This window comes from Silurus aristotelis (assembly GCF_946808225.1).
Source record: "Silurus aristotelis genome assembly, chromosome: 17".
Classification (NCBI taxonomy): Eukaryota; Metazoa; Chordata; class Actinopteri; order Siluriformes; family Siluridae; genus Silurus; species Silurus aristotelis.
This window is the reverse complement of record NC_139590.1, coordinates 1243553-1263552: the sequence shown is the minus strand read 5'-3', so window position 1 is coordinate 1263552 and position 20000 is coordinate 1243553. Positions and strand designations below refer to the sequence as shown.

Genomic DNA, 20000 nt, shown 5'->3' with positions numbered 1-20000 from the left:
TTTAACAGTATTTTAAAGTAGAAACTTTTTTTGGTTCTGGATTCTTTGGTGTGAAAAACTCAATGCTTAAACAGCAGCTCTGTTATATGTTTTTTACACACACACACACACACACACACACACACACACACACACACACACACACAGTATCTATCTATCTATCTATCTATCTATCTATCTATCTATCTATCTATCTATCTATCTATCATCTAAGATAGATTACATATAAAGTATATAATTCAACTACACTTTGTATCGTTACAAAATGGAACTAAATTGATCTTAACTTTTGGTGGACATTTCCCATCATGCAGCAAGACAGAAAATGGCCGATGCAAGAGCAGAACCGTCCCTGAAGGAAATCTGTTTTAATCTGCAAATGACGTGTGTCAAGATCAACAGTGAGAACCTGAACAAATGAACGGAGGTAAAAAAAAAAAAAAAAAAAGTCAAACCTCAACCCAATAAGAACTCGTATTGTGACAAAAATGATCAGGATCCAGATGTGCAAAGCTAATCCAGACAAACAGCTGGAATTGCAGGCAAACTATACGCTAAAACAAACATTTGGCAAAAATTGGCATGTGCTTTATATTGAACATCCCATTCCACATATAATGAGCTCCACTCTTCTGTGAAGATGTTCCACTAGATTTTGTGGAGATTCGTTTAGCTACAAGGGTGATAGTAAAGTCAGGTAGAGATGTAGGTGAGGTGAGCAGGCCTGGGGTGCAGTCAGAGGGTTGGATCTCTATAGCAGGAGATCTTTTACATCTTCCAAAACATGGAATGCAGATCTTCATGGAGCTGGCGGGAGGGACATCGTCATGCTGAAACAGGTTTGGGTCTCCTAGTTCAAATAAAATGGAACATTTCATGCTGCAACATCCAAAAATGTAATATACAATTGTGTAACTGTTATATAGTATCTGATATATATATATATATAATCTGTATAAGGTACAGAATAAAAATGGAAGTCAAGGTCCAGTTTGAATGCTACAAGAGGTTCAGACGGATTATTCTCAGGGGCGTATGCTAGCAGTAGCACTAGCAGTAGCGCGGCGCCATGCAGTAAAGGGATAATTACAATCTCAGGCAGACGGGTTTAAAGGTCTTGCTTTCACCCAGAGTGAAGGTTTTAGATCAGTGCATGGCTGATAGTCCGATGACTAAAATCCAGTGATGAATCATAACCACTTCCTGATTAATTTTGTGATTGTGTTCAGACAGCTACATGACATTAGCATTAGCCCTTATTAGCTTTCTTGTGTAGCAAAAAAAAAAAGTAGACTGAGCTTCAAAGTCGGTCATCATGATGTTCAAACATAAATTTATTCAGAAAAGTGTTATATATATGTCGAGAGCGTTTTATGTCACATGACTTGTGTGTAACAACCTGATGTAGTCTTTCCATCAGCTGAGACTAGCTCTGAAATTAACTGGTCTGATATTCACCATGACGTCCACCATTAGAACGTTTTATACGCGTTGGCATTCTAGCTGTACCGTGTATCTTAAAGCATCATATTCTCACATTCATCCAAACTTTAAATATGTACATAACACCTTTAGCACAAACTTCTCCTTCAGTACAAACAGCTTACACACAATAATAATTATACCAAATAATAGAAATAAAATGAGAAATGTAAACTGCCAGAACCACGGAGAGCTCCAAAGGCAGTCGGGAACCAGGAGGCCGAGTGTGGCTGTGTTTCAGAACTGGTTTCTACACACCCTTGACCCTTGATTGAGTCTGTCATCATCTTAGGGGTCGTTGAGTAACTTTATCTGTGCAGATGCATTATGGTCCATGAGTTGAGAAATAGGCTAGGGTCTCCTAGCCTATAGGGTGAAATCGAGTGGTGATAGGGAGAGGGGGGGGATAAACCTGATGGACTGGAGAGAGTGGAGTGGGGTAGATGGAGTAAAGTGGGGCTGGATAACATATGGTATATAGAGTAAGGCAAAATAGGTGGGGCTGGGTGGAGCATTGTGAAGCCAGATGTTGTATAACATGTCAGAATTGGGTCGGGTGGGTGGAGCAGGGTGAAATTGAGCAAACTGAGTGGGGCAGGGTACAGTCAGGAAAGCAGAAGGCACTTGGGCTGAGTGGGCTGGGTGGAGAAGTGTGGGGCCAGATGTTGCATAACAAGTTGGATGGAGTCAGGTGTGGTATGTGGATTAGTGGGAACAAAGCAAAGCAGGTGGAGATGGTGGAGAAGCGTGGGGCCGTATGTTGTATAATGGGATAGGCAGAATTGGTTGGGGTAGATGCGAGGGACTGGGCAAAATGGGTGGGGCTGAGTGGAATTTGGTCAATGCAATTTGATGCAGTTAAAAAACAAGGAGCACTGGGTGAATTAGGGCAGGTCTTGCCAAAAAGGGAATGTGGCTGGGTGGAGTCTGGTTTCAGACTTTAGAAACTGGTCTGAGTGGACTGGGTGGAGTTGTGTGGGGTCACATTTATGATGGACTGGGTTAGGTGGGAGTTGGGTAAAGCTGGGCAATGTGGGATGATATGGATGGCAGGAGATGGAGCTTGATTAATTGTGTGTGGCTGAGTAGGTGGAGTCACATCTTAGGGAAGTAACATGGGACTCTAACATGACTGGGGTAAGTGGGTGGGGCTGGGCAAAGAGAGTCGGACAATGTGGGGGGAGGTGTGTGTGTGTGTGTGTGTGTGTGTGTGTGTGTGTGTGTGTGTGCGCCGTCGTGGTGGAAGGTGGCACCAATGGATCTATACCAGCTCCACATAGTTGGCTGGATAAAGACCCTCTTTGCCTCCATCCATCATTCCTCTACACCAACCCTGATCATCCTCATCCTCAACCTTCACAAACTCTTCACCTGCAAATTCACACACACACACACACACACACACACACACACACACACACACACACACACACACACACACATCAGAAGATAGGATTGTATTTTAGCATCACTGGAGCACTTCGATGCAAACAACTTTTTACTATTATTATTATTATTATTATTATTATTATTATTATTATCAACTGTGAAAAATCTGTCAATTACACGCACACTTACCGGTTTTAAAGGACAGCTCATCCGGCTCCTGTCCAACATAATCATAAAGTGCTCGGACCCGGACTCCACCGATCATTACACTGAGAGGAACAAAACACACACACACACACACACACACACACACACACACGCACACGCACACGCACACGCACACACAATATAATATAAACACCATAATAATGTAATTGAGATCAAAACCCACATGGCTGTGAGATAAGAGGAATCAAGTGGATGTTGTTAAAGGAAAATAAGCCACTCCTCTCCTTCTTTATCACGCCATCCTGGGGCTGATTATTTTCCTTGAACAGCACCACACACACACACACACACACACAGACAGACACACACACACACACACAGGGTTCTTTTCTCTCCATCTTCATAAGAAGTACAGACTCACCCTCTGTCCACCACCACCACCTTCTGCTCTGAAGTTTTCTTTCCTTTTTTAAGCTTCTTGTCTGGTATGTATTCCTGAGAGAGAAGGAGAGAGAGAGAGAGAGAGAGAGAGAGAGAGATCAGATCTGAACATGTACAGAAGTAGCAAGTTTTTGAAAAACAGAACCGGCTCCTGGGTTGTGTTATATTTTAAAGGTGACCTTTTTTCTTGCTTTCTCTCCAAAATCACTCCTGTGAAGAACCGATCATAAAAATAGACTTTAAGAATAAACATGAAACTGTTTCAAAAGATGCTAAAATTAACTAATTTCTCCCCCGACAGTGAATATTTGGCTGCAGTGTAACTCCAGTTGAGGCAGGGTTGCCAGGTCTCAGACAACTATCCAGCTCAAAAAAACATGAAAGTAACCGAAAAAAGTTTGGCTTTTACAAATGAGAGACATTTTGTTCTTTGTTCTTATTCCTGAGATCTTCACTATGCCTTACTTCCAACTCTACATTCCCTTATTCCATTACTTTTCCTTTTTCAGTGTTCACATCACATGTACCATAAAGTACAAGTTGCTTAAAGCTGTTGCTTTACCCGAACAGATTTCGAGTTGGTGACCCCGGGGTCCTCTAGCAGGCATACAACATCGCCATTTTCATGGCCTCTGATGGTTAGCTGTGGCTCCAGTGAAAGGAGACCTGATGAATTGTGTTAATTGAGTTTCTTGCTTAAGTGATGACATAATACTGATGGTTCCTGTTGACATGGCATCATAATGATGGGATTAAGAGGTGGATTGATTTAGGCAGGACATCACTGAAAGCCTGGGGGTGAAATACTGATGTTTTACAATAGATATTGTGCCAAAGCAGATTGACATGAATAAATTAGTTATAATATTTTACAGTCTTACAAAAGTAAACACACCCCTCACATGTTAATATTTAGTGTACATGTAGAGCACCATCGTTCTCCAGCACTGCTTTAATCCTCCTGGGCCTGGAATTCACCAGAGCTGCACAGGTTGTTGCTGGGATCCTTTTCCACTCTTCCATAACGACATCATGAAGCTGCTGGATGTCAGGCACATGGAGCTTCTCCACCTTCTGCTTGAGGATCCCCACAGGTGCTTAATCGGGTTCAGGTCTGGAGACAAACTTGACCACTCCATCACCTTCACCTTCAGCTTCTTCAGCAAGGCAGTTGTCATCTTGGAGTTGTGTTTGGGGTTGTTATTATGTTTAAAAACTTACACAAACTTACACTTATAAACAACATTCATCCATTTTTTGTTCACCACATTATCTGTGTAAAGCTGATTTGAGACAATGTTCATTGTTAAAAGCGCAATACAAATAAACATGAATTAAATTGAAATGAAATTGAATTGAATTGAAATTGAAAACTGCGGTTTGGCCCAGTTTCTGAAAGGACGGCGTAATGTTTTGCTTCAGAATGTCACAGTACATGTTGGAATCCATGTTTCCCTTAATGAACCGCAGCTCCACAGTACCAGCAGCAATCATGCAGCCCCAGACCATGATGCTGCCACCACCATGCTTCACTTTAGGCAATACACAATTTTCTTGGTTCTCCTCACCAGGGTGTCACCACACATGCTGGACACCATCTGAACCCAAATAAGTTTAACTTAGTCTCATCAGACCAGAGGACATGGTTACAATAATTCATGCTTTTGGGCAGGTTGTTCTTCAACAAATTGTTTGAGGTCTTTCTTGTGAGCAGCTTCAGAAGAGGCTCCTTCTGGGACGATGGCCTGCAAACCGACTTGTTGCAGTGAACGGTGTACGAGCACTGACACACAGACCTTCTGCGTCTGCAACCTCAACCTTCTTTGATGGACCCTTGTGAGGTCTGTTCCAAGTGGAACCCGTCTTGGAAAACCTCTGTATGACCCTGAACACTGTACTGTAACTCAGTTTCAGGGTGATACTGATCTTCTCACAGCCTCGGCATCTTTGTGGAGAGAAACAATTCTAACTCTCAGATCCTCAGAGACTCTTTACCATGAGGTCCATGTTAAACATCCAGTGGTCAGTGTGAGAGAATTGAACTCAAAGCACCAAATTGTAACTGCTCTAATACAAGATACACAAATGTATATGGTTTTGATAAGCAGATAAAAACATGACCATGATGAATAGAACATGTGATTTTACACGTTTACACCACGTACAGCTGTTATCACTGAGGGTGTACTTTCTTTTGTTGGCAGTTATTTTGACAATAATGTCTGTATGCTGTTATTTTTGGAGGACTGTAAATCAGTTCTGATATACAGCTGCACACTGATACTCTAAAATATATATTAGAGTTTTATTTCTATATTGTCCTAAAATGAGGGGTGCACTCACTTTTGTGATATATAATATTTAAATGTATTAATCAGTCTGTTCAAGAGTAAGTGGTTTCCAAATGAAAAGAACTATGTAGGAGAATCCAGATGTAAGGAGTCAGGAGGAATCAAGCTTGTTAAGACAGCAGAAAGAAACAGGACCTCTAGTATTTTTCACGGTTTAAATTTAGACCAGATTTAATTTTTTTTGCTTTTTAATTTGACAACATATATTACAACAAGCTCCTGTAATCGAGTATAGACATAATGTGTACATGAAACATGTGCAGATTGTTTACACAGAAAACCACAGGACTTTTCTTTCAGCTTCTCCCATTAGGGGCGCCACAGCGGATCATCCGTATTCGTGATCCGCATGTTCGATTTGGCACATGTTTTTACGCTGGATGCCCTTCCTAACACAACCCTCCCCAGAATCCTTTTAAACTCAACTGGGGTTTAAAAAAACCCTGGCAACCCTGAGCCCAGATGCTTTTACCCCTCCACACCAGCAGAGGTCACAATGACCATCATTAGATTGCGACCCCTGACCCTTCTGTGTGTGTGTGTGTGTGTGTGTGTGTGTGTGTGTGTTGACAGGAAAAATGACAGAAAAAAAAACATTTTATTTACTTTACTCATTTAATTTACTTATTATTACTTTTACTGCCAAAAGTAATGGGACACCTTTCCATCCTCTTATGGCTCTTTTCTTCAATGTGTGGAGAAAAAAGAATTGTATAGGACAAGTTTGAATGTGGAAGCATTTATTTTGCCTTCACTTGAACTAGGAGACCCAAACCTGTTCCAGCATGACATGGAAAGCTGAAGATCTGTTGTCTATATGTTGGAAGTTGTGAAACATCTCCTGCTGTAGAGCTCCAACCCTAATGAACATGATGAATGTGAACGCTGAGTGCACCCCAGGCCTCCTCGCCATCACCTGCATCAGTACCAGACTTTTCTAATACCCTTAAAGCTAAATGAATCTCAACAAAGATCTTGTGGAACATCTTCCCAGAAGAGTGGAGGAAATTATAAGAGTGAATAAGGCCCCAATGAGTAAATTATGAGAGAATAAAGGAGAATAAGTACCTGGAACTGAGGCCAGTCAGTGGGCATCCCCGGCCCGTATGTGTTCTTCCACCAGCGCAGGTCCTCCTGATCATTAATGGCCATGAGAGCATCATGGAGCTCGTTATACACCGTCTTTACACTGTCACACAGAGAGAGATTTATGTAGATCTGAAATCCCTTATCCCCTCTACAAACACAAGGAATCATGGAAACAGTAATTCAGATTAAAAGTATTCTGTAAATCGCTCCATCGGACTGTTAGGACTCTCCAGTTCCCCAACAGACAAATTATTAAATGATTGTTTCAAATCAATTCAAATGAAATACGTATCAAAGCTTTGTTTTCTCAGTGAAGAAGAAGACGCCGAATCCGCAAGGATCCCGAGCCATCTAGGAGGGAGCATTGGCCTTTGAGTTAGAAGGTCAAATCCCACCACCACCATGTTGCCAGGTCTGACCCTTGAACAATGCCTATAACTCTCAGCTGCTCAGTTGTGAGTCGCTCTGGATGAGGGCATCTGCCAAACGCTGCAAATGTAAATTGTAAATCTAGAGCTGTACCAGCACCTTCATGAAGATTTCAAACATTCGACTTAGGATAAAGAACCAATTAATCAATACACAAAATAACAATCTACACCTGCTGTTTTCCATCATTGAACATTTAGGGGCTCTGGCATGAAGGAGTTGGAATCTTTAATGAACTCAGATGTTGAGCTATTTTATGAGTTGCTCAGAAGCTGCTGGTTCCACAACTTCAACTGACTTTATTAGACTGTAGCCGTAGAAAGTAGAAAGTGAAGTGATATTTCTCATTATTTTGTATTTCTTTTTCTTCTTCTTCTTTCGGCTTCTCCCATTAGGGGTCGCCACACCAGATCATTTGTCTCCATACCCCCCTGTCCTCTACATTTGCCTCTTTCACACCAACTACCTGCATGTCTTTCTTCACTACATCCATAAACCTCCTCCTTGGTCTTCCTCTTTTCCTCCTTCCTGGTGACTCCATCCTCAGCATTCTCCTACTGATATACCCCATGTCCTTCCTCTGCACATGTCCAAACCATCTCAATCACACCTCCCTCACCTTGTCTCCAAAACGTCCTACATGCGCTGTCTCTCTAATAAACTCATTTCTAATCCTGTCCATCGTCGTGACTCCCAACAAACATCTCAACATCTTCAGCTGTGCTACCTCCAGCTCCACCTCCTGTCTTTTACTCAATGCCACTGTCTCTAATCCAATCAACATCGCAGGTCTCACCACAGTCCTATAAACTTTCCCTTTCACTCTCACAGATACTCTTCTATCACAAATCACTCCTGCTATCACTCTTCTCCACCCACTCCACCCTGCCTGCACTCTTTTCTTCACTTCTTTAACACACTTTTCATTACTTTGCACTGTTGACCCCAGGTACCTGAACTCCTCCACCTTCTCCACCTCTTCCACCTGCAACCACACCCTTTCACTGCCCTCCCTCTCATTCACACACATGTACTCTGTCTTACTCCTACTGACTTTCATTCCCCTTCTCTCCAGCGTGTACCTCCACCTTTCCAGGCTCTTCTCCACCTGCTCCCTACTCTCACCACAAATCACAATATCATCCACAAACATCATAGTCCAGGGAGACTCCTGTCTGACCTCGTCCTTTAACCTGACCATCACCACTGCAAACAGGAAAGGGCTCAGAGCCGATCCTTGATGCAGTCCATCCTCCACCTTGAACCAGTCTGTCATTCCTACTGCACACTTCACTGCTGTCACACTGTCCTCATACATGTCCTGCACCACCCTCACATACTTCTCTGACACACCAGACTTCCTCATACAATATCAACATTCTCAAAGCAAAAAACTGCGTCTGTGGTGCTCTTCCTCGGCATAAAATGCGACATTTCACCTCAGAGATGCTCTCACCTCTCGTTGTTGGTGATGTCCAGGTGTCTGTGGATGGACAGAAAGGCCTGCTTGAGGAAACTGATCCTCTTCCTCTCCTCTTCCTGTGATTGGTCGAAGATGGACTCCATTTCCTCCATGTAACGTGGGGCGTAACGTGTCACTTCCTCCAGAACTTTCTCGTACCTCGCTCTTACCTGCACCAAGATACAGGCCTGTTAGTTTAAACCGGGTGTGATTAATTATTATGCTAAAATATGCAAATTAGTAGCAAAAAGCCTGGTTGGTCTGGTTGATCATTAGTCTGGAAGCTTAATGGTTAAATCATTGTACTTTGGAGCTGAAGATTGTGAGTTCAAATCTCAGCCACACCAAAACTCCTCATCTGGGCCCCTGAGCAATGCCTTTAACCCCAGATCTGCTCAGTTGTATGAATAATATAAATGTAAGTCTCTCTGGATCAGGGTGTCTGCCAAATGCTGTAAATTAGCTATGCCCCGCCCCCTTTAGGAATGCAGACTCACCTTCTGAGTCTCCCGTTGCGCGTTCTCTCGCTCGTCCTGGATCTTCCTCTGTTTTTCGATGGTGATGTCGGGGTTTCCCTGAGCGTGAACCTCCCGCTCTCGAGCCGTGTGCTCCTTACGACTGGCTTTGTGGAACGCCGCCTTGGCCTTCTCCAGCTGCACACGAGACCCCGGGACGAGACGAAGCAAAATATTACAGATATAGAAACTAGCGATGGAAACGAACGCTGAGTATTTAATGCTTACTACGGAAATTAAACATTCTAATTGTTAATTTTATTAATCAGTCATTTGATTAATTAGCAATGTATTGAATGTATACAAAATGCTACATTAAAAGGGTTTGAATTAATTTGTAACTGTTATACCTCAAACTTAATATTAATAAGTGTATAAAGTTTCCTGACTGAGTATTGGGGAACCTGCCTTTCCCACCCAAATGTGCTTTTGTTCCAAACTTTGAGCACAAAGTTGTTCACCATTGTATCGGACGTCTTTGGATGTGCCATAAAATTTTCCTTTCAATTGAACTTGGACACCCAAACCTGCTCCGGCATGAAGATGCCCCTGTGTACAAAGCCAGCCCAAAGAAGTTATGCTTTCTAAGGGTTGGAAGATGTGGAAGATCTACTGCTTTAGAGATCCAACTCTATTGCAATGAATGTTTCACGCTGACTGCACCCCAGGAATCTCCTCATCTCACCTACATCAGTTCCTGACTTTTTTCACACCAGTGTAGCTGAATGAAGCTCCACAAAAATCTAGTGGAACATCATCCCAGGAGAGTGAAGCTTATTATAACAGCAAATGGGAACTAAACGTGGAATGGGATGTTCAAAAGGAACCTAAAAATGTGAAATATTTTCAAACATTTGCTCGTGCAATGAATCTGTATTGTTTCTGACACACTAAAGCTGTACATCTAGTAAAAAGAATATCAATCAGTAATTTTATTAATAATAAAATATATTTCATGTTAATCCTAGACTGCTGCGGGGTTTTTTTTCTTTGGTTTTTAAGCCTGGAGCTCTCAGTAGCAAACCTTCTTGAGTCTCTTGGCCCAGGGTTTCTGAGCGCGAACGAATCCCGTCTCGAAGTCCTGCGACTCCCTGAAGCCACCAAACATCTTCTTATGGAACGTCTCCTTCTGCCACATCCTGATCCGGTCTCCATCCTCAGACACCAGGGAGCGGCAGATGGAGGAGTGCAGGGCGGAGAGACGATCGGCGGAGGAGAGGAAACACTGCCACGCCCGTAACAGAGAGCCGTACAGAGGACCTGAGAGAGGAAAAGAGAGATCTTTTCAGGTTACTTTCAGCTTATTTTTAATTCCTTCCCTGTGTTTGGATACATTCCTGGTAGAATTGGAAATAATATTTGGAGCAGGTTTAATCTGTTTCTTCTCAGATTTTTTTATTAACAGCTGTTTTGGACCCTTTCCTTGCAAAAGGGCTGAATGTGATTGGGTGCGATACTAACTGGTGTCCACTAGGGGCTTCCACTTGTTGCTCCACTCGTTGAGCTGCTGAGCGTAAAGTCTCTCCACACGTGCCCGCTCCTGAAAACACGTCACAATGTCGTTACACGCCTGGAAAGCGTCCTCAGTCCTCTTCACCGTCTGCTGGTAATTTCCAGGCTGAGAGAGAGAGAGAGAGAGAGAGAGAGAGAGAGAGAGAGAGAGAGAGAGAGAGAGAGAGAGAGAGAGATGGATATGTTGTTTATTAAGGCAGTAAAACACAGGGACTCGATGTGATTCCTGGAGCTTCAGCTTTGTGTCCAAGATGACATAGTTTTGCATGAAAAACTGCTTTTAATATTTTTTCCAAAATCATAGGTGTTTTCAGAACCCAGACTTTGTGACGACGCTAACGTAGCTAGCGCATAATCAAAATAAAGCTCGCATCCAAAATCATTTTAGTAAACAAATCAAAGGTTTGAATAGAGACATACATCATGTTTTATTGGTGTTACTGCATGCTCTACTCATTAGAACCCTGAAGGTTCTATAGAAAGAGACTCTATAGAAACCTCTAAAGAGTTCTATTTTTTTACAACAGCTCCTGGAGAAATCTTTTTTTTTATTTTTTTTTTAATAAACCAGGTTCTGTTCCTCACTATGGTTCCTCAACAGTTCAAATCTTAAATGGGTTCCCAAGTCGATCCTTTAAAAGGTTCTTTGTAGAACCCAACAGAGGGTTTTGTTAAAAATTATTTCTAAAGAACGTCAAGGCTTTGTTCATATTTTTTTTTTATTTGGTTACCAAATCAGAAATTGGGGAACCATTTGTATGATTTCTTATCTAATGCTAGCTTTTTAGCCTATAAGTTAGCTAACTGCTAGCTAATGACCAGAGACTTAACCAAAAAAAACCCTCGCAAGTTAGATAGTAAGCTAGCTGCATTAGCGTCCCACCATCGTGTATCTGTACAAATAGTTCTTATTAAATACTGAATACTGCCTCCGCTTAAGCCCCGCCCACAAGAACCATCACTATGTTTACTAACTGAAAACCAAAACTGGTTGAGTTTTATAGAGTTTGAGTCCTACAGCAGTGTTTCACTTTTAGAGAGATTGTAAAGAAGACCATCAATTGGAAATTAAGCAATTATTGAGCTTTTATTGAACACAAAAGGTTCCTACCAGGTTGTTTTCGGGAAGCATTAAAGGTTTTATTTAAGTTCCATCTTACAGTTTAAGACAGAATTAAAAGTAGATCATTAGGACACCATTTGAAAGCTGTAGATAAGATAATTAGATAATTAATCAAAGATAATAAGGATAATTAGACAAAGAACTGCTGAATGCTAACAGGTAGTTTGGTTTCTACTTCTAATGGAATCCTGAAGATTTAAGAGGGAAAAGTGAATCTGGAAAAATCATTTAACTTTAGAACATTGAAGGTAGGTACAACATAGTAGAGGAAATACTAGAACAATAAAGAGGAAATTGTTATATAAAGTATTACAGTGGCTCCATAACATCTGGTCATGTTCTTAGCATGTTGTCAGTCATTTCAGGTGACATGAAGAAGATCCACATCTGCTCCATACTGACTCTTTACTGGTGTCCCACAAGCCTCAGTACTTGGTCCTGTTCTCATATTCTCACATGGACTTTCATAATATTGCTATGGAGATGATACTCAACTAAGTCTCTCCTTTCCCCCTACAGACTCTCTAGTTTCCACTCAAATCTCAGCATGTCTGCCAGATATCTAATTAGGGATGGAAGCTCATGATCAGCAGAAGCTTAATCCCAGTAACTGCTTTTTATTCCAGGCTTTTTGCTCCACTTCAAGATCTTGTGGTTTCTATGCAATATTCTTTGATCTGTCTCTCTGGATACAAATGCCATAAATGTCTGCAGAGGGAATGCTGGTGTGAAACTGCTGGAAAGGGAATGCTGGAAAGGGAATGCTGGAGAAGGAAGGAGAGGAAATGCAGGAAGCAGAACACTGGGAAAGGAACTGTTCCTTTAAGAAACGAAGGACAGAAAGAGAAGAGCGAGGGAACAGGGAGTGTGTAATACCATTTTCACAGCTGACATCCTGTTTGTTGATGTGGACTCTGGAACGTTCTTGCCTTTTTTTTCCCCTGGCGTCTGTTTTTATCTGTCTTACATCTTATCTTACAGGTTACTGTACCTGTCTGCCTTTCTTCAGTATCTCTCTCTCCCTCTCTCGCGCTCTCTCTCTCTCTCTCTCTCTCTCTCTCCTACAGACATACTTTTCCTTTTAGCTCCACTACCCCGTGTACTCAGAGTTCTGATTCTATCCCTCCACTTCTCTTTTCCCCACTCTCTATCCACCCCCCCCCCCCTCCTTCTCAAAGTAAGTCCACTGTGGTTTGTCCATCTCTCTTTTCCTCAGTCCGTTAGAAAATGAAAACAGCTGAGGAATCTGAACAGCTGGCCAAGACCACCAGAGCATCGCTTGCCAGCCAATCAGAGCAGCCTATTCGCACGGTAACTCACAGTTCCAAGGTGTCCCACGCAGCATTAAACACCAAACGCACTGACAACACGAGGTGAGAAGAATGCAAAACACCTCCAGGAGCGTAAGGAGAACCTAGAGAAATGCTACAGAGCTACGGAAGCTCAGGGAAGTCATGCAGGACATTTCTGCACACAGTCCAAGTTCCACCAAGCAGCCTGAGCCAGAACCACTGAGAGAAAGAGAGAGGGGGAGGGAGTGGGGAAATCGATCGATCTATCTATCTATCTATCTATCTGCCTGTCTATGTGTCTATCTGTTTGTCTATTGGTCTGTCTATCTGTCTCTCTGTCTACAGTATCTGTCTGTCTGTCTGTTCGTCTGTCTGTATGTCTGTCTGTCTGTCTGTCTGTCTGTCTGTCTAGGGGAAGCAGTAGTTCAGTGGTAAAGTAATTAATCTTCTGATGAAAAGGTCATAAGTTCAAATCCCAGCCACACCAAACTGCCACTGCTGGGCCCCTGAGCATGGCCCTTAACCATCAACTTCTAAATATGATGGAGATAACTGTAAGTTCCTCTGGATAGGGGCATCTACCATATGGCAGAGATCTACAGTATATCTATATCTATCTGTCTTTAGACTCGAATGTAGTAAACACAAACGATAATTGGAAAAAGGAAGTGAAGGCTCTAGAACAGATCTGATGTCCTCAAAGTTAATTAACTCACAAAGTCTCTGCTGATGACTTCATTCTTTACTCTGGTGTGTGTTAAAGCAGAAAATCTGTTAAAGCTCGTTCATGTTTTTGGGTTTCTGATTAAAAAGACGTCCCCTATTACAGAGCAGCTTTCATTCTGAGGAACATCTTGGCAGCAGAAATGCTTCTCCGTCTCCCAAAAGACTCATAAAACTTAGCCTGTGGTGTCTGTGTCTCTTACAATCATCTCTAAACTATTATAACATTAGTATGATGGTTGTTCAGGGAACCTGAATGTCTCCTTTACTACAGATTGCCGGAGCTAAGTAACAGATCTGAGCGTTACCGTGGTGACACGATTCAGGAGTTTTTAAGAGAAAGGAATGAGCTGTGCAAATAAGAGGATCCAATTAGAGCACAGAGGAAACACAAGCATCCAATGAAAGGGGTCAGAAAATAAACTTGGAGAACATGGATGAAGCAGAACATCCAATTAAAGCATAAACAAATGTTCTAAATTGACAAAACAGATCTGAACTCAAAAGGTCAGACTTTTATTTTTATTTACAGAAAATGTGTCCAAAAAAAGACAATGAGAAATCCAATTAGATCCCACAAAACGTGTCCAATCACGACTGAAGAGAACATAAAAAACAAATACTCAAAAAACAAGGAATTAACAAATAAGAGCACAAAAAAAAACATGAAATCATGATCTAATCATGTTAATTACAATTTTGATTGAAAGCTACTGCATTTTAGCACATTAACTTAGTTTTTTTACTTGATTAAATATTTTGTTAATTAATACTTTATTCGTGCTAACCCGGGGTAAAATAGTGGAATGGAAAATAACTTTATTTGATATGTGTTGTCATGGCAACATTGTAATCCCATTTCTCCAACTAGGTTGAGAAGGCAGATGCTATGGGACACCGGACAGCCAATCAGAAGCGAGTATTTTTTGTGGCGATGATGTTATCAGTGGTACTGATGTAGAAGGTTTAATAATAAGTTGCAGTGTAGCTCTCACCATCCAGAAGCTCTGCTGGGCTGCATCTTCTGGGCCGTTTTCCTTATGAACCGACGACATCCTGAGTCCTGAAAGAGGAAGAAAAAGAGTTGATTAACTAAAAGTCACACAAAGTCAGAGGGCTGAGCCTCTGAACACTTCAACCATCTCTACATTTATCAAGGCAGAAAGAAAAAACTAATCTCTGATGTCTAGACAAATAAACTCTGATAATCTCTGATGTCTAGACAGCTAACCACTGATAATCTCTGATGTCTTGACAGCCAACCTCGAATAATCTCTGATGTCTAGACAGCTAACCTCTAATAATCTCTGATGTCTAGACAGCCAACCTCTAATAATCTCTGATGTCTAGACAGCTAACCTCTGATAATCTCTGATGTCTTGACAGCCAACCTCTGATAATCTCTGATGTCTAGACAGCCAACCTCTTATAATCTCTGATGTCTAGACAGCTAACCTCTAATAATCTCTGATGTCTAGACAGCCAACCTCTAATAATCTCTGATGTCTAGACAAATAAACTCTGATAATCTCTGATGTCTTGACAGCCAACCTCTAATAATCTCTGATGTCTAGACAGCCAACCTATTTTTTATTTATTTTATGTTTATGTTTTTACATTTTAATTTAAACTGTAACTCCTTGTCTATTTTTAGTGCTGGGACCAAATTATTAAAAACATTGAAATATTAATTTCTATTGGATTTATTGTGATTATTTTGTGATTATTTTGTTATTATTTTGTGTTTATATCCATTTTTATAAATGCATTTATTTGTGCTGATTTTGATGTGCTTTATGACAGATCAGTTTTTGCCTGTAATCACTGAAATGTTAATCTGTATAGGTTTTCAGTTATTTTCTTATATATATATATATATTTTTTATAAAGAAGAAGAAGGAGAGTTCACGTCGCCTATCTGGGGCGTTCTGTCCCTGTGAGTTGGAGCTCATGTTTGGTCTAATTCTGTCAGCAAGGAAGGAAAATCTGGAGAGAAAGAGAGAGAGAGAGAGAGAGAGAGAGAGAGAGAGAGAGAGAGAGAGAGAGAGAGAGAGAGAGAGAGTGTCTGTGTGTGTGTGTGTGTGTGTGTGTGTGTGTGTGTGTGTGTGTGTGTGTGTGTGTTTGTTTTGTATATTACAGCTCGCCAGAAGCGTGTGGTGTCGTTTACAAGCTTTATTTTGTTTGAAGCGAAGTTTATGGACTGGAGCAGACGGATCGCAGCCACGAATACAGACACACACAGACACACACACAGACAGACACACACACACACAAAAACACACAAACACTCTCTCTCTCTCTCTCTCTCTCTCTCTCTCTCTCTCTCTCTCTCTCTCTCTCTCTCTCTCTCTCTCTCTCTCCAGATTTTCCTTCCTTGCTGACAGAATTAGACCAAACATGAGCTCCAACACACACACACACACACACACACAAACACACGGCTCACAAATGACTCAATTGTGCTTTTACACCATTTCTATTGATTATTTTTCCAAAACAGAACAACATCAGGCTCTTACACCCCAACATTCCCTATGAAACTGGAGACTCCTTCCATAAATGTTAAATATTATAAAATCTATAATTTCTTTCATCTGAGTGTATTTTTTTTACATGCTCTACTCATTCAGGCCTTTTAAATCAGAGGTTTAAATCAAAAAGAAGAATATTTTCCTAATTTTTTTCTAAACCGCTCTTTATATTGATTATGAATTATGGGTGAGTATGCAAATCATGTGCAAATTATATGCGAATTATATGCAATTATGCTTTTCTTATCATTTGGAGAACAAAATGTCTTATCTGAAGGGCTAATGATTTATAATTTTTTTTTTCGCCCTAGGTGTGAGTTTTTTCCTTTCACACACAAACACACACACACAGGAATTCACACTCCCCCCTACCCACAATCCACAGCGATAGAAACCTGAGCCATCCCAAAATAAACAGGGGTGAAAGGTTACCCTGAGCAGCACACACACTACAGTTGGTGGGTTCGGGCGTCGGCCCTAAGAGCCAGAGTGTGAGACATGGAGCACATGCTCCAAAGTCCAGAGCATCAAAAACACATGTGGAAGACACACACACACACACACACACACACACACACACGCCTCATTGACAAGCCCACATACCTTGAGGCATATTGTGGTACAAGTGTAATAACTGCATTCTATCATAAGACCAGAAGCAAAAAACTTCAGCTGTTGTTTTTTTGCTCGCTCTTCAGCACCCTGCCAAAATTATTGGCACCCCACTGATTAAACAAAAGTTTAAAAGTTTAAACAAAAATGAAGCAAATAAAATAATCATTGCATTGCATATATATATATATATATATATTGCAATATGTTTATTGTATATTTGTATATTTGTATTATAATTATTTACAGTATATATGTGGTGGTATCAAAAAGTATAGAGACTAGTTTCGCAACATGCCAACAGATGGCAGCACAAGGCTGCACGCACAGTCACAGGGAGCACTGACATTCATAAGTCAGTGTGCCAAAAGACATCGTCCTGTATACATCAGGAGCTGTGCAACTGATGCTGTTCCGACCACGTGCGCAACCTGTCACCGAGCTCCTCCTCACACGTGAGTTTCTCGCCGTAAACAACACGATCTCACTGCTGACTTTACTCTCTTCTTAAAGATGAAGATTCAGCTAAAAGATCATTGTTTTGACACCACTGAGGAGATCCGGTGCGAAGCGCAGAAGATACGTGACACACTTTAAAAAGAAGACTTCAAAGACACGTTCCAAAAGTTGCAGGAATGTTCGGAGCGCTGTATTGCTGTGCAAGGGGACTGTTTGCAAGGTGACAATGTGTAACAGAGATAAATATAGTACTGTACTTTCCTGTAAACAGAGCGAGTCTACAAACTTTTTAATATTACCTTGTACATTGCTATATACTAACATCATTTCATTGGCCCATTTTATTGGCCCTGTACTTGTACTCTGAACAAATACAATAAAGTTGAATCTGATCTAATTTAATCAAAAAATCTGAAATCAGTAGGTGGTTTAACATACAGTTTAAATACAAACTTTATTATAATCATTCGAGGAATTCCGGAGTCAATTATAAATACAGGTATAAAGTAATAAACAGATTTTAATAAACAGCTCGAGGCACAAGATGAAGTTGATGAACTAAAAATGAACTTCAATAACAGCCTGAACTCCTCGATGCTGGGAAGTGATCATGGTCTAAGGTGATAATCCACAGCTAGGTGTGAGGCCTTACACCATTATAATGCTTCACTTCGGAACGTACTTCACCTCACCTCCACACACACCTCACTACCACACTGTAACACCTCACACCTACACCTACACCTAAGTTATACATAAAATATTGAACTCATTAAAATCAAAAAGTGATCAAATAATCAGTGGATTCATTATACATTGCAATTGCTGAGACCATGAGACATTTTCTACAATTGTGGATCTCACAAACATTCTGGTCTGATCTACACCTAGAGCAGCTGATGTGAAGTTTCTGTTTAAGTGCATCTTATTGATGTGATGTTTCGCAGTGATTTCAGAAATCTTAGTGATTGTGATCGCAGTGATCTCAGCGATCTCAGAAATCATGATCCCTGTAATCGCAGTGAACTCATTCATCTCAGTGTTCTCAGTGATCTAAGTAATCATGATATCAGTGATCTAATTAATCTCAGTGACCACACTGATGTCATCACAGTAATCTCAGAAATCGTGATCTCAGAAATCATGATTCAGTAATCATAAACTCAGTGAGCTAAGTAACCTCAGTGATCTGTGATCTCATCACAGTGATCTCAGTAATCATGATTTTAGTAATCTCAGAAATCATGATTATTGATTTCAGTAATCTCAGTGATTTAATAATTATGATCTCAGTAATCTCAATTATCTCAGTGATCTGAGTAATCTGAGTAATGGCAGTGATCACATTGATCGGTCACAGTGATCTCAGTAATCATGGTCTCAGTGATCTCAGTAATCATGGTCTCAGTGATCTCAGTAATCATGATCTCATCACAGTGAATTTAGTAATCTCAGTAATTGTAATCTGTTATTTTAGAAATCGTGATCCAGTAATTATGACCTCAGTGATCGTAGTGATCTCAGTAATGGCAGTGATCACAGAATCGTGATCCAGCAATCATGATCTCAGTGATCTAAGTAATCTCAGTGATAATAGTGATCTTAGTGATCACACTGGTCTCATCACAGTGATCTTAGTAATTGTGATCTCAGTGATCTTAATTATCTCAGTGATTTGAGTAATCTTAGTAATTGCAGTGAACCCAGTGATCTCATCGCAGTGATTTTAGTGATTTCAGATATTGTCATCCAGTAATCATGATCTCAGTGATCTAAATAATCATTGTGATGTCAGTGAGCGCAGTCATTGTGATTTTATTGATCTAAGTAATCTTAGTGATCGCAGTGATATCAGTAATCTCAGTGATCTCATCCCAGTGATTTTAGTGATTTCAGTAATCTCAGTGATCTCATCACAGTGATTTTAGTGATTTCAGTAATCTCAGTGATCTCATCACAGTGATCTTAGTGATTTCAGTAATCTCAGTAATTGTGATCTCAGAAATCGTGATCCAGTAATCATGATCTTAATGATTTAAGTAATCTCAGTGATTGTAGGGATCTCAGTGATCACATTGATCTCATCACAGTGATCTCAGTGATCTAAGTGATCTAAGTAATCTTGGTGATCACACTGTTCTCATCACATCTCAGTGATCTCAGTAATTGTGATTTTAGTGATCTCAGTAATCATGATCTCAGTGATCTAAGTAATTATAGTGATTGTAGTGATGTTAGTAATCGTAATTTCAGTGATCTCAGCTTCAAGTTTTTAATTGTTTAAGCATTTTGTGAAATTATTGCACAAAAAAAGTGTTCACAAATATGGCTCCCTTTCTTCATGTGTGACGTCATAATGCAATAATTATTTGTAAACCACAAACAACACGTTAATAACGGCGAGACGTTACGGTCAAGTCCA

General features: G+C 40.7%; 1 protein-coding gene and 1 long non-coding RNA gene across 2 annotated transcripts in view; one reads left to right on the top strand and one right to left on the bottom strand.

The window, feature by feature from the left end:
- The first annotated feature begins 11 nt into the window (after positions 1 to 11).
- Positions 12 to 2611, top strand: LOC310740399. The gene is made up of 2 exons (XR_014537638.1): positions 12 to 1988; positions 2174 to 2611. It is a non-coding gene; the product is annotated as an uncharacterized lncRNA (long non-coding RNA).
- The window catches only part of LOC310740353 (protein kinase C and casein kinase substrate in neurons protein 3), a 20904-nt gene continuing 2220 nt past the window's right edge, over positions 1317 to 20000 (bottom strand). The window contains exons 2-10 of the mRNA XM_083567034.1: positions 14972 to 15039; positions 10788 to 10944; positions 10351 to 10586; positions 9309 to 9464; positions 8806 to 8981; positions 6900 to 7020; positions 3461 to 3534; positions 3061 to 3140; positions 1317 to 2853 (exon numbers count right to left, since the gene is read on the bottom strand). Of these exons, the coding sequence (XP_083423160.1) occupies positions 2744 to 2853; positions 3061 to 3140; positions 3461 to 3534; positions 6900 to 7020; positions 8806 to 8981; positions 9309 to 9464; positions 10351 to 10586; positions 10788 to 10944; positions 14972 to 15031 (1170 nt within the window). The 5' untranslated portion in view covers positions 15032 to 15039 and the 3' untranslated portion in view covers positions 1317 to 2743. The remainder of the gene's footprint in view (positions 2854 to 3060; positions 3141 to 3460; positions 3535 to 6899; positions 7021 to 8805; positions 8982 to 9308; positions 9465 to 10350; positions 10587 to 10787; positions 10945 to 14971; positions 15040 to 20000) is intronic.